The 16049-nt window shown below is 37.1% G+C and overlaps 1 protein-coding gene across 1 annotated transcript in view; it reads right to left on the reverse strand.

The window, feature by feature from the left end:
- LOC306879305 (tomoregulin-2-like) overlaps positions 1-15807 on the reverse strand; it is a 59057-nt gene extending 43250 nt beyond the window's left edge. Inside the window, exons 1-2 of the mRNA XM_079432133.1 lie at positions 15130-15807; positions 5036-5145 (exon numbers count right to left, since the gene is read on the reverse strand). Coding sequence (XP_079288259.1) covers positions 5036-5145; positions 15130-15301 — 282 coding nt within the window. The 5' untranslated portion in view covers positions 15302-15807. The remainder of the gene's footprint in view (positions 1-5035; positions 5146-15129) is intronic.
- Positions 15808-16049: the final 242 nt, after the last annotated feature.

The following is a 16049-nucleotide window of genomic DNA, read 5'->3' on the forward strand; positions in this document are numbered from 1 at the left end:
TTTTTCATTTTCGTACAATTTTTCATATTTTCTCTGACCCTTGAATTTTTATTATTTTGCTTTTTAAGGTTTTAAGTTAAATGTCCTTTTTGCATTTGAAATGTGTGCTTTGCTGAATCTTAGAGTAAATACAAATTTGCCCCAGCATCCTTCAGTAACCTCCTTACATTTCCATATTTAATTCTTATTGTTAGTTATACTAATATTTAGAAATATTAGTCTCTATTGTGTTCACCTCTCCCTGATTGGACAGGACCATTTTTATTTTTTACCCAATAGGTTATTGTCGATGTGTTTATGTGGCCGGTCACATGCTAATTCATGTGTTCATCTAAGGGTTCATCATCAGGGTTCCTAATTTCTGGTCCTGGAGAGCCACTTTTCCCTTAGAGTTAACTACTGATTGTGCTCCAACACACCTGGCTTTTAAAGCAAACCCAAAGACCTTGATTAGTTTATACATTAATCAATAATTAGAGTTGGAACTAACTTTGCAGTCTCTCCAGTATCAGAAATTGGGAACCAAGAACCATGACGATGAAGTTGTGGAAATGTTAAATGAGATATTTTTGCATCTTATTTTCAAAGTTTTCTAGTACATTTTTATTTCAAAATATCCTATTTCAGAAAAGAAAAACTGATTCTTCAGTTCAACTTCTATTCTTGTACTGGTTCCTGTCTCAGATCCATTATTCTATGACAGTTACATGCACAGATGTGTAATTTAAAGTGTGTCAGTGTATGTTTTCCAGTGTGTTTCATATCTAAATTGGAACATGACAGACTCAAAGCCATGCCAGACCAGATATTATATAGTGCTTTGGCACTTACACATAGCCATTTGATCACACACTGCAAGACAGATGGCTGGAGTGCAAGGATAAATTAAAGTGAGAAAAAGCATTTTGCTTGACTTTTATGCACAGGACATAGGTAGGTATTTCAAATTCACATATACACTACTGTTCAAAAGTTGGTGACTTTTTTTTCTTTTTTGAAATAAATCAATACTTTTATTCAGCAAGGATGCATTAAATGAACCAGACATTACTTTAAAGACATTTTTGTATTTCAAATAAATGCTGCATGGTTACTTGTAATGCTACTATGGTTTCCACAAAATTTAAGCAGTACACTATTTTCAGCATTTATAATAATAAGAAATGGTTCAGCATATTAGAATGATTTCTGATGAATCATGTGACATTGAAAACTGTGCAGGGTGATGGTTGCTAAAATTTAGTTTTACATTACAGAAATAAATTGCACTTTAATATATTTTTGAACAAATAAATGCAGCCTTGGTTTAAGAGCTAAGTGTTCACACAAGATATGTAACTGCATTTTTGTCTGTGATTGCTTATTAATTGTTGATCTAAACCTACACGTGTCAGATAGATTTTTAACCCCCTGGGGTCTGAGGGTGTTTTGGGGGCCTGGAGAAGTTTCGACATGCCCTGACATTTGTGCTTTTTTCAGTTGCTTATAAAAATGTAAATGGCTAAAGTCTAATAACACTGTAAACAGCAAAAACTGGGCTACAAAAATATGATAGCAGCATTTATGTACATGATTGTGTTTTTGAGAAAGCAACGTTTATGCATGGTTAGTGAAAAACTAAAATTTGTTTAGAACATTTGTTTACAAGACTTTAGAGAACCGGATCTTGTAGCCTAGAGCTTTTGCTTCAAAATTATTTGAAAATCTGCTTGTTTAATTGCTCACAGAAAACAATATATTGATTTACATTTTTAAAGACATGTTTTGTGATCGAAAGCCTATATGCGAGGGAGTAGCAATGTCCTTGATTATTAAGTGATTTTCACCTGAGAGACAAAGAGCCCTTCCCTAATGGCCCCATAATGGCCCATCAGTGTGACTGTGACTTTGAGGCAGCTAAGAGAGAATGTGAGGAGATTGAAATTTTTTTTTTTTTTTAATTATTTGTATTTTATTTACAACACAGTATAATCAAATCATACATAATGAAGGTCATAGTGGTAACCACAGAGATGTGAACAGACTTTGAGTCATTCCTGCAACAGATTCTGCTCAACAAGTGAAACAAGTAAATCATACCTGATATTTACGTGTTATTTAAGTGTTTCTGCTTCTTTCCATGGATTCATGGAGAAAAAACATAATCAGTAGTCAAGAATCTTGTTTTACCATAGAATATCAGTGTAGTTGAACATCTGACGTTGGTACAGTGCTCTCAGAGGAAAACAGTTGGAAGAGACTGAAAGTCAGCAGGGTTCATCTGTGGTGCAGGTATCTGATTCAATAAAACACACACACAAAAAAAACATTTGTGAGCATGTTAATATCAGGAGCATCTGTATATAAAGTGCCCTCCATAAGTCTTGCAACAGTAAAGACAAAATTGCTCTGTTGGCTGTGGAGTCAAATATGATTAAAAGATGAATATGAGACAAAACTACAGAATGTCACATTTTATTATTAGCAGTTTCAACACATATATGTTTTACAAAATAAAAAGAACAGCACTTTTAGAGTTCATCCCACTCATTGATGTGAGCATAAGTATTGGGACAGTTGAACATAAGGCAGATATAAAAGATTAAAAGCTATTATTTAGTTGCAGATCCCTTGCGCACAATCACAGCAGTGAGTCTGTGACCCATAGACATCACCAGACTCTTGGTCTCATTCTTTGAAATACTTTTCCCAGCCTTTAATGCAGCCAATTCCAATTGTTGCTTGTTTTGGGGAGTTTCTGCCTTTACTCTTTTAACTCTTTTAATCATATTTGTAAATGTCTTCACTCCACAGCCAACAGAGCAATTTTGTCTTTACTGTTCCAATACTTTTGGAGAGCACTGTATATATATAGGTTTTGTAGCCATAGACTACAAGAACAAAGATTGAAGAGGTTGTTCATCGCGGATACTGTTCGTTTCTGGAAGAAGACGCGCTGAGTAAAGGCTGGATTTCCCTCAAAAGAACAATATTTCACCCAGAAGAGAAAATCAATCTGACGAGTAAGTAATGCTTCTTTTTTGCATTAGTTAAAACCTGTTAACCCGCACCAGGACGCCGGCGCACTGAACGCTCTTTGTTTGCACGTGTCATTGTTTACAAATAGAATAAATGAAACGGGACAAAGTTAATCTTGACAAACTATATATCATTTTGAAGGTCTAAGCCTCAAGCTTTGATGATAGATCGCTGTTTTTCGATTGAAAAGTTTTAAGGAATGTATTTGCTAAATTTGTGTAAGCAGTACACATCAAAACATGCATAATAAAAATGCAGTACATACCAGATTCGTCTTAACAACGAGTCACAAACGCATCCACTGCTGAAATCCTGGTTTAGTTAGAAAGGCAAGGGTCCACAGAACAACATCCCACAGAGCACTTTTAGTCCAACGAAACAATAACGTTGTAATATGGATGGTAATTCCTTTGTTATTGTGACATAAACTTGAACACATTACTAATTGGGTTTTTCCCAAATGACAACATGATGAATGCTACGCATCTAAGAATATTTAGACCATGTTTATTATTAATACTCTGTTCACAAATAGATTTTAATAATGTACTAAACAATAATTAGTATCTCAGATATAAAATGTCTTTTTTACGATAGTACAAAGCATGTGTGTACATATATACAGATGCTCCTGATATTAACATGCTCACAAATGTTTTTTTTGTGTGTGTTTTATTGAATCAGATACCTGCACCACAGATGAACCCTGCTGACTTTCAGTCTCTTCCAACTGTTTTCCTCTGAGAGCACTGTACCAACGTCAGATGTTCAACTACATTGATATTCTATGGTAAAACAAGATCCTTGACTACTGATTATGTTTTTTCTTCATGAATCTATGGAAAGAAGCAGAAACACTTAAATAACACGTAAATATCAGGTATGATTTACTTGTTTCACTTGTTGAACAGAATCTGTTGCAGGAATGACTCAAAGTCTGTTCACATCTCTGTGGTTACCACTATGACCTTCATTATGTATGATTTGATTATACTGTGTTGTAAATAAAATACAAATAATAATAAAAAAACAAACATTTTTTTCAATCTCCTCACATTCTCTCTTACCTGCCTCAAAGTCACAGTCACACTGATGGGCCATTATGGGGCCATTAGGGTAGGGCTCTTTGTCTCTCAGGTGAAAATCACTTAATATTCAAACACATTGCTATTCCCTCGCATATAGGCTTTCGATCACAAAATATGTCTTTAAAAATGTAAATCAATATATTGTTTTCTGTGAGAAATTAAACAAATATTTTTTATGCTTTGCCCAGTCGGGTCACTCAAACAAACAGATTGCAATTCCATTTTGTGTTGCTAGCGGTCCAGAAAGAGACTGACCGCCTTCCATTTCTGTCCTTCGCTCTCTCTCTTAGAGTATGAGAGTTGGATCAATAGTGTGTCAGTAAGTGAACTTGTGCGAATCACATCCATTCATCTCTCTCTTACACACACTTCTCCCATTCCACTCTCTGTTTGGGAGTCTGGAGGCAGGGCAGGGCTCTGGGCAGCAGCGTCCAACCGCAGGAGTAGGGCATCCCCACACATGCCCGGGTACCATCTCTCGCTGCGCATGATACTTAACCGATAACCCTCCCCACCACAGCTAGAGGCACTCACATGGCCCCAGACTAGCGTTAGTGCCGCTCAATTGTATTAAGGGCAGAAATGAAAGCAGCGTGACCCTTCTTAAGTGCACAAGGCATCTTTGTGCCGAGCGAGGCTGGGCGAATGAGCAGATGCATCAAAGGAAATTCCCCCTCGCTTGCTGTGCGAGCAGACAGATAATGCTATTTACCTGAGTGATGCAGCTTGGCCTGCAACAAGACACAGATGCACGATGTCTAAGCGAAGCGGAGCACTCTGACCGAGCGAGAGAATGTTTTCTGTGAGAAGGCATGAGGAGGTGTATTTTAATTTGTGACAGTTGTTTACTCTGCGTGTGGTAATGCCTTTAACAAGGTCACACATTCAACATGTGGTGCTAATAAAGCGTGTGGAGCACTGATTCCTACCTTAAAATCACAGATGCACGTCACCGTGTCCCCTATTCGCAGACACTCGCCGTCAAACTTGCACGTGTTGGTGTCGCACAGAAAAAGATCAGTGTCCTGCTCCTCAAACCCTGTCATGAAACAAACACAAATATAGGTTATAGTATAGGTTATAGATTACAAACAGATATCGCACAAAACATGCTACATACTAAAAGTAGTTCTGCCGTCAAAAATTATTTTTGTTTAATTATTATCAAAATGATTTATTTTCTATCTCAAATAAATGGTCTTCTTTTGAATTTTCTATTCATCAAAGAATGTATATATCTATACATAACTACGATAATAATGATTTCTAAAGGATCATGTCACACTGAAGACTGGACTAATGGCTACCGAAAATTTGCCATCACAGGAATAAATAACATTTGAAAATATATTAAAATAGAAAACAATTCATGAATTTAAATATATATATATTTTATTGTGTTTTTATGAAATAAATGCAGCCTTGGTAAGCATTAAATACGTTTACAATTTATAATAAACACTTTTTTATATTTGCACATATTACTAATATGAATATATATATATATATATATATATATATATGTATATATATATACACACACTACAAAAATAATTAAAATATGATAATAAATATATGAAATGTGTAGATATCTATATAAATCTAGATACACACTATATGTATATTTGTGTGGGTGTGTATAATGTGTACGTGTAATGTGTTCATTTGGTACAAATAAAAAATATAATAACATTATGTAACCTGTATAGGGTATACATTTCAAATGTTAATTTTGTACTGTAAAACATTTCATTCATCATTCATTTTATTAATTAGCATTTCACATATTTAATTTTATCTTTTTAAAAACAAATTTTCCAGACAAATTTAGGCTTGGTTATTATTTGACCATACCAGTGAAATCGGCTCACAGGATCTTGTTTAGCGGCCAAGTTTGCGTGTAATGTCTCAAAAATGGAACTGAATGTTTTATAATTGGTTCATATCAGTTCAACATCTCCAGTCTTTTCCCTAAGTGCACCAGCGGTCAGATGAAGCACTGTAGTTCATTAAAACTGAATAAACACATCATTGGTGTGAAACAACCTCACAGAATTACTTCCTCGGGACAAAAGGACTTTTGGTTCAAAGCTGGATAGAGGATATTCAAGCTAAAGCCTATCATGACTGCAGTTGCAAACAACAGATACTCTGTTATAAAAGCTGCTTTGATAAAATAGACCGTGTCTCTGGTTTGAGATCATAACAGCCCAGGGTATGAAGCTTACAGCCCTCTGTATAGAATGTGGACAGGATGTCTCTTAATGGACTGAGGTTTTTACCTTGTCTGTCAACATAAATGGAGAGTTAATGCAGACATACAACAAATAACCTGTTCACAATATTGCTGAATCGTCTTCCAAGGGAAATCTCTCATACCTACAAATAAAAGTAAGACCCAGACAGATATACCATTAGCATGATTAGGAATGAGACAAGTTCCAAAACCCTTAATTGTGTGACACCTCTCACAAATACACCTCCATATCTGTCTATTACGTACAATGCCTTAAGCCAAAACTGAACTCAAAGGCTTCTCCCAGAAAACACAAAGACGTACAGGATGATCCAGGATGAATATTTCATAAGCTCCACCATCTGCAAATCAAAGAACAGGATGGGCCGATGCATGATTTGGATGATTTGGGGGGGGGGGGGGGGGGGGGGGGGGGTATTGTTATTACTAAATCAAAATATTGAGTATTTAAGAAAATTAATATAATAATAATTTTGGTTTATATCTGTGAAATTACATTATTATTAATGTCTTCATCAAACTTTTATTTTGACAGAAACTCACAAGGGGCTCTTAAAGCTTCACTGTAATTTGTTACAAATTACATACATTTACTTGAAGTGGGTTGAAAAAGCACTCAGAAGTTGAAACTTTTACACATAAGATACATTTCAACTCTATTTAAATAGTCCTTAAATACAAAGCTGCAATACATATTGACACAACAAATGCTGCCTTGGTGAACATAAGAGATGTTTTTTCTTTGAACTTTTGGTATTGTATGCATAAAGTATGAACCCTGAAAATATAAATAAATATATAACTGTCATATTTTTAGCATGTTTTGATCCTGCTGACATTGTGTGATTTGTAAAACATTATGTAAGTCTAATACACATCACAAATAAGTTTCTTTGTATAGTTAACTTTTTTTCTTATATTTACTGAATACTTCTCAAGAGAAAATTATGCTATGCTCAAAACTTTCCAAAAAACAGTAAATAACTGAATACCTTTGTCTGGTTGGTTGTGCAGAATTATTGGAACGATTGTGAGATCCAGAAAAACAAAAGACGCTGATGCAGATAAATACACAAAACTCATATAGACAAACTGACCTGTGCCCAAATTAATGAGAAGAGGAAAAATAGAAAATAAGATACATAAGGAAGAAAGTGAGCGCAGATCAATAGATGGGCAGTATGATTTCTCGTGCTTAGATGAGAGATGCATAAAATTTAAATATTGCCGGATCAGTCGTGTCTGGCTGTGCAGTCCATCATCATCAGTGATGGTGCAGACTACTTCTACTAGCCGAGACAAACGAGTGGGTATGCGAGTGTGTGAGAGAGAGGGAGAGATGGGGAGGGAGGTGGCACAGAGTGATACAGCGGTGCTGAAACAAGACAAGCAGCCAAAGTCTCAGGATAAGTAAGTCTGTGAGGAATGATAATGAACCAGAGACAAGCAGGCTGAGTGGAAGAAGAAGACTACACACACACACACACACACACACACACCATATGACATTGCAAACGCAAACACAATAGAGAATTTCAGAGTAGGAGTTGTGGCACTCCAGCACTGGGGTCACTTCCATATCCATTCATCACATTCAGTGGTTCAATTGAAAAAATCAGCTCTCAGATTTTGTGCTTTGAGTACAATCACAATTTACTATAGAGAAATGTATGAAAAACATAATGTCTCTTGATTCCGGTTGCTTAATGATTCCATAATGTAGTATAGTAGTTTTGAGATGTGTGTGTGTGTGCCTAGTATTCCCTATATATGGTCCCCATGAGGAAACAAGTAAATCATTCAGTATATGATGTTTTTTGAAGATCTGAAAATGCAGAAAGTTTTGTGTGAGGGGTAGGTTTAGGGTAAAGGGGATAGAAAATACAGTCTGTACAGTATAAAAATCATTACGCCCCATTATGTCCCCAGAAAGCATGGAACTGTGTGTGTGTGTGTATTTGTGTGTGTGTGGTATACCCATGCTCACATATAAATAAATTATATATTATGCATCTTTTACAAGGTTTTCCTTCATTTTAAAATAATTTGAATAATCCTGCATAATCAGTAACATAAACATTCCATTTTAATAGTATTTGTGTTGTTGTTGTCAAAGCATAGCATGGTTTTCTCATCAGCACAATTCAGTAAATATGAGAAAAGCTTAAAACAGACAAAATATTTGAAACTTATGTTGTGTATTACGTTATGCAAATCACACAGTTTTAGCAGGATCAAAACAAGCTTACTTTTTATTAATGTTTTAGCTTTTTATTATGTTTTATAAAGAAGCATATATAGAGAGAGAGAGTTTGTAAACACGGCTAATAAAAAATTGGTTACATGATAGAATGATTAATCACATATATGCTGATAAAAGAAATTACACAGCACTGAGTAGAAAAAGAAACAAGCTTTAGCTGTCAATATTCTGTTTGTAGGTCAATGTTCACAAGCAGAAGAACATATTTGTCCATTAGGGTACGTTGCATCTCTTATTTCGAATCGAATATGACTGAAAGTAATGGCTTGTGGTTCAGCAAGTGAGTCAGATGTTAATTTGTAACCACTCTGACTATTTCAGTGTGTAAGTGAGACCTTTTAGAGTTTGTGTGTGACTCATTTTGATTGACTCGTTAAAAAGAACTAACTTTCAGTTTAAACTGCAGCCTTGTTGTCTTAATTCAGCCTTCAAGCACATAGCTAACATATTTTTATTTACTGTGGTGCTACAGTTCAACAGTGCAACCTAACTAGCAACTTTCTGCAAAGCTTTCTTCTTAGCTTAACTCATTTTTCTTCAAAGAAACAAATAGTGTTGGTAGCTTAGCACGTGACATTGCTTATAGGTTGACCAACATTGAACATCACACAGGAAGTGGCATAGGAAATAGTGACAACAACAGACCTGAAAGTATACCAAAGATAACACCAGAGATATCCGAACATTTGCTGACAAACAAGACATCACAAGAAATCTGTGCTTGCATATGTTGTGCTAATGAACTCGGGGCAAAGTTTCTTTGAACTAAAACATCTGCTAAATGAATAAATGAATATGCAAATGGGTTGAGTATCGTTAACCCGCAGGGTGCAAAAGCTACTGAGCATCTGCAGTAGTATTACCTAAAGCTCACACTAATGTGAGTTACTGCTAGCAGACCGCTGTTGTATGAACAGAGACATTATATTACGCTGTGCAATGTGCAATATTTTATAAATGGAGGGTAAAGAAAGCATTTAAAAAGATTTATTTTCTACATGGAAATAAATGTAATATCCCATGCATCTTTTCATTACTTATCATAATGCTTTTTATGTATCGCTCTCTACAACATCTGGCACATAATTGACATCATTACCAAAGTCTCTTTCAGGGAAAGCCTCCGGTCAGCTCAAACAAAACCAAGTCTTATCTAAATAAATGGGGGAATCCTGAAATCTCAAAAACTGCTCGCTGAACTCGCGATTAAATTACATATTTCAAATCAGCAACAAAATCTGAAACGAACTGTTCCCTGAATATTGTTTATTATGCTAAAATAGCATTTAAAAAGCTATTTTTTCAGGCTAGACCAGCCAATGTGAATGCGTAGTTCCAACGCACTAATAGCCTCATTCATACTGTCAGCCCAAATCCGATTTTTGTGCAAATCCTATTTAGATAGTCTGAACGGCAACGAACTACATGAAATGCGATTTGCGCAAATCCGTTTCGAGCTACATTCGTATGTGGTTTGGAATCCTATTCAAATCGCATTTCTGGAAATCCGTTTCAGTCTGACCTGTCAGATCGGATTTAGCGAAGCTTTTTCACGTCCTCACGCCGCGTAAAACGTAAACATATCAGACGTTTTTGCAGAAAACATGCTGAACATCTTTGCAGAAACAAGCTTGTGTCATTGCAAAGTGCAAGTCAAGCGGAAAAACACAATATACTGCTAGTACACGTATTTCTTTGAGTTTTAGACGTAACGGAGATGGCAACAAGGTATAAAGCCGCACATTCCAGCTTCCTTCGTTTCTCCCATTCATAAGTATAGGAGTGAACCGTCTTTGTATTTCTAGTCTTTGTCATTACCCATTGGCTTGACTACGCTATCAAACAGCTAATAATGTGTTGCTAATGTTACACTAACCATGTTTCCGCTTAGGTGAATCCACAGGCTTTTATGCGAGCCAATACCCAACGATCATCAAAGAATATTGTCCGCAAATTAGTAGAAATAGTAACTGTACTAAACAAATTTTCACATACAGTAACATCTCGTTATTTCAGAAGTGATTTTTGAGCTGTGGGTCAGTCACTGATGATTGTTGATTCTAGCCATGTTGGTAACAAATGCATGTAAGTGAGCACTACCCTGTCTCTCGTAACAGATGGTCCAGTAAGAATAGCCCGGCCATTAGTGTAGTATTTATACTCTCATCATTAATCTACCATTGAGCTCTTTGGCTTTCATTTTCCAAAATAGACAAGCAGGAGCAGAACCCATGTTAAATGAAGGACGTAACTCTGTCTGTGACTTTTTTGGAGGTACCCTTGGAGTACCGTGTTGGTGTGCACAAGGTTAATAAGGACTGAACTTCGCACCTTCTGGCACACCTGTGGAGGAACGACCCAAAGCTCCTGGGAGTCGAGCTCGCTTTCACCACCATATGGCTGCATGTGGCAGCTGCCCATAAGTACCGATCGAATGAACAGCGTTTCCTGTGTGTCTCGTGTAGCCAGACAAATCACATTCGCTCAAGATTTTATCTGGAGAATCATGTCACATTGTGAGTTCGGATGGCAGAGCGCATGCGCTGACAAAAATACACACATTAATTAATATCTGAAACGTTTCAATGGCATAACTTGTTTCACAGAATGCATAAAATTCTATTACATGTGCTAATTTAACAAATGAAGACGCCCACATGAATCCCACACATTCCAAAGCAGAGTAATCTTTTTACCACATTGAAAATGGAGAGAAAACATTGCCTCTGACCTTAAAGACGTGATGAGTTTTTCAACTGGAAGGTATTTCCCCTTTTATTCATCTGGTTTCACTCACTTCTGCTTTAGAAAACCTCTGTTTTTATTATGAAACAAATCTTGTCCAAATCCAAACCTGACCTACCTGATATTATCAGTCCCAAATTGAATTTGTGCCCACAGGACATCACAGAAAGCTGGCAAATCCATCATTCTCAAACTTCTACACATCCCTAGCCTTTCAAATAGGTGTTTAGATATTTGGCTAATTTTACCATGCTAACAGTTACCAATAAGAGCTTAGCACTGTCAGATTTTACAATGCAATTACCATTCCAATGATTTTCATTCCAAATCAGAGCAAAAGATTGCAGGTTTTGGGCCTGCATGTCGGTATGTGAATTTACAAGTTCATTAAAAGTACAATTTTAGTCAGAGCAATGGAATAATTCATATTTTTAAATTGTCATTTTGATTAAGCTGTGTTTGGTGTACTTAAATATTATACTTTCAGTGTGTTACTGTTGCCTCACAAAGTCTAGCTGATTTTCATAAATATGCAACATGACTGCAATAAACCTTAAAATAAATATTTTGAGGTTTATTCATTTACTTTCTAACCGTTTTGCCAGGAGCTTACGCCAACCAGCCTTTTTACTACGCAAAGTGTGAGCCATTGAGAATAACGCTATACAAGGCAAGTGATTTGACAGTTTACTGTGTTTTAAAGCTACGCCAAGCATCAAATCTCTCATTGAGATGCATCGACAAGCTTTACACCCAAAACACAAAAATCGTCTCAGTGAAGCTGTGACTCTTCTCCTCGGAAGATCCGGCCTAAGTTTGTGAATGGGTGTGCAATGCATATTCATTTTAAACTGAGGTAGGTTACTGTATATACATTAAATATACCATAATAACAGTCACTATTGTTTCAGGTCTGTTTGTAATTTATTATAATTTCCATTAAAAGATCATCCGAGTTTTGAAATGCACCAATGCATCTGTGTTTGTTCATTGCTTGTTGTGCGCAGGGATCATTGTTCAAACACTGAATTTGGTGTTTGTTTCTGTGCAGCTGGCCACTCCAGCCCCATCCAAATTTGTGGGCTGTGTTCTCAATCTTTCGCACCCCTGGGATATCCTGCATAGCTGCCTACTGTTTGGCGCAAATACATCAAAAATTTTTGTAATTATCTGAAGAACATAAAACTGTGGCTTTGGGCCCAAATAGATTCGGTTTAAAAGGAAAGTCATCCAGCAAACTGATCGGAAAATATCTACTTTTACAGAAGATTGCTCATGGTTAACATCATCATTTTGATTAGTTACAGTACATAGAAATAGTGCAAAATCTCAAATATTTCTTATTTTACATCATAACGATACCAAAAATAGTTTATTTACACGTTTAGATTTCGATTCCCTGTTAATGTCTAAGTTTCTACATCTGCATGTTGTTGAGGTGTGTGAGCATGTTACCGTTGCCTGTTTTCTATGTGTAGGAATTGTAGAACAGAGGAAATAACAATGTTCAGAATGAAAAACAGAAACATCTGCCGTCATGCATATTTAAACATGGTGCTCTTCCTAACCACTCAGCTTTATGAGTGTGCACTCTGGAGGGACGTCTCTGATTACTGTCCTTTATTTCTCCTGCTCACCTCCAGGTACACAACTCACACTCGACCATTCAATACCAACTCGCTCTATCTCCCTGAACGAGCCAAGCGGCATTATTATTTTATCACAAACACTCTTGCGTTAGCCATTCAATTAGCCCGGCAACATCTTCCTGGTGGCATACATTAGTCATGCCTCCTCTGAGCCAACTAATGATGGCAGAACCGAGATAAATAGAGGAGAGAACTCTCTTCCTTCTCGTTTTTCTTGACTGTGTAGTGGCATCCTTCCTGTGCTCTACTGGATTAAATCTCAATAATGGCATTAAAGGTGGGATAAAACAGAGAGAGCTGAACGGAAAACCCCAAGAAACCCAAAATAGGGCACCACAACTTCCTCATTAGCCCAGGAGCTCAGACAAGCTCTCCCAGAAGACCTTCCCCTCTCGCAGTCTTTCTATTTCTCCCTCTCTCTCACACACACAACCAAAAATCAAAATAGGCTCTAGTGTACAGAGTGTCTAAGGAATGAGAAATAAAGCGCTGAGGTGCAGGATTAAACTAATCCCTATGGTCTTTCACAGTGTGAAGGAGAGAGAAATTTGCAGATGAAAGGCCCACAAAGTCAGGTGCTCTACTCCTGCATAGAAGTTACATAGACCTGCAAAAAAATCATCTTCTTTTTTTATATTTTTGTGTTGATTTCCAGTAAAAATATGTAATCATCTTCAAAACAACATTTACATGAGAGGAAAAAATGTGTAAGATAATGTGGGTTGTTTTAAGTGAAATCCAAAGGTTACTAGTTAAAATGCCACTGTATTCTAAATTAATTAATTCATATAATATTTGGGTTTTCAATTGGATTACCAATTTTAAAGTTTCTTGTAGAGTTTCTTGTCATTTCTTGTAGACTGTTGCCCCCCTACAGCTATTTAAAGAGAAGCATAATTGCACAGCGGGGCCCTTTGTTCCCAAAGTATCTCTGACAAGCGCTCCCTTTCAGTGCCACATTTATTCCACTGATATAGTGTAAAGTAGCACCAGATGTACTTGTTTGGGGCCAGATAATTGCCCTCACCGATTTCACATGCACACATGCCTACTGGGAAAACATAGGGGTTGGAAATAATTAACTCAAAACATGCATGTCTACTGAAAATCTGAGCTATACCTCTTACAACAACCAATCCACACTAAAAATAGTACCTGTAGCTAATCACTGGGACAGCACTCTTCTACTCTAAAAGAATTCATATGAGCAGATTAAGGTATTAATATGCACTCTCAAGGTGGACTATTAATACAGTCTACACCATGTAGGGTTAAAACAGGTACAAAGATGTACTTTTGAGGATACTGACATAGTGACAAGCCTCAAAGATGCTATTTATTATTCTTGACAGAGTACACATAAGTAGGCTGATAAGATGTGCTACCAATGTTGTAATTTTAAAATAGGTAGATCTTTTATAATGGGCTCAAATCGCATAGATCCCAGAACTGAATTCTATTTTTGCAGAATATTAGTTCTAATATATTTTAATTCAAATAGAATTATCACAAAAACACAAGACACCCTCTATGTAGGCCTATCTACTACATGTTGCAGTCAGTAACAATATTGATTTAAATGTCAGGAATCATAAATACACACGTTTTGTGCTAATTATGTTTGAATTAAATCACTTGCAGTTCAGAGAGTGAGTCATATGTTGACTCTGTACCTGCTCTGAACAATTCAGTGAGTTTACTCAAGATGAGCAAAATCGATAACACTTGTTTCGTGAGTCTTTTTGAGCGATTCATTGAAAGAGTCATTTGTTCGTTAATAGGACAACACACTTGAGGTGTTGCATGTTAGTTTTTGCTTGATGACGGTGAGGGTTTCTTGCAATTATTATTATATCTCATTACAATCAATTTCCATCACAAACTCTCAATTTATAGGCTACTTTTCCTGGGTGATAAATCTTGACCAAGACACCTCAGGTTGCAGAAGACAGACTCAACGTCTAATAAGTGTGCGTTGAGTTACTCTGAATAAAAGCCTCAGTTCAATTAATAATTAGCAAAAGATAAACTTGCTAGAATCCTAAGCGCGCAAATAAGGCGCACGGGCGCTGGAGGGAGTTAAGAGAGCAGCGTGTTGAGGTCTCTTACCGGAGCAGTTCCACCCGGTGGGTGTTTGACAGTCGCTCAGCGAGGATGGGAACGCGCAAAGTTGCTTCACTGGCAATATACATAAAAAGCAATAGGTTGTAATTAAAACTACATGTGCCCGATTCTCCTGCCGCGGTCTGCGTGTCTGTCGCAGCACAGCGCAAAGAGCCATCTCAGTTCACCGGGAATAACACGGGGACATGAACCGAGGGATCCGATCCCACGACGAGCGCAGGCGACACAGATCTCAGCCGCGGGGCAGAGATACACATCTTCCGGGCAATGCTGCGATGATCCCCATGTATGTATGTGCTCTGATACCGGTGCGGTTGGACTGACTTGATAAGTGGAAGTGTCCGGTTGCAGTGATGAAACTCAAAGCTGAGATGAAAAGATATAAAGATCCAAGCATGGACCTGGAAAAGCTGTCCGGAGCCACTAGTTGATCATGTTCATCACTCCTTTCTTTGAAGAGAAAAAAATGCTGAGGCTTCAGTAGGCTGTCTCTCGCTCTCTCTCTTTTAGAGAGAGGAAATATGAGGTCTGTCTGAGAGTGTCTTGCTCGGCTACTGTCTGGCTCTGACTGTGAGGATGAGGATGATGAAGGTGAGAGGTGGGCACACGCTTCGGCGGCGCGGATTGGCTGTAGAGGGTGTAGCGGGTACCGAGCCGTGTAATACAGCATCACAAGCAGATATCAAGAGTACCTCGGGCGGTAAAGGGAAATAGCCTACAATGTTTACTTACTGTTCAAGTCATTAGCTTTGACAAAAAATACAGTTTAACTTTACTTGAGTACAAATGTTTCTGTTGACTTTTACTCGATTTAATACGTTAACTTGTTTCTCCAGACGTACTTCTTACTTTTGTGCCTGAATAACACAAATATAATCTGCTCGCGGATGTCCGATTCGTTTGAA

This window comes from Barbus barbus, assembly GCF_936440315.1.
Source record: "Barbus barbus genome assembly, chromosome: 13".
NCBI lineage: Eukaryota > Metazoa > Chordata > Actinopteri > Cypriniformes > Cyprinidae > Barbus > Barbus barbus.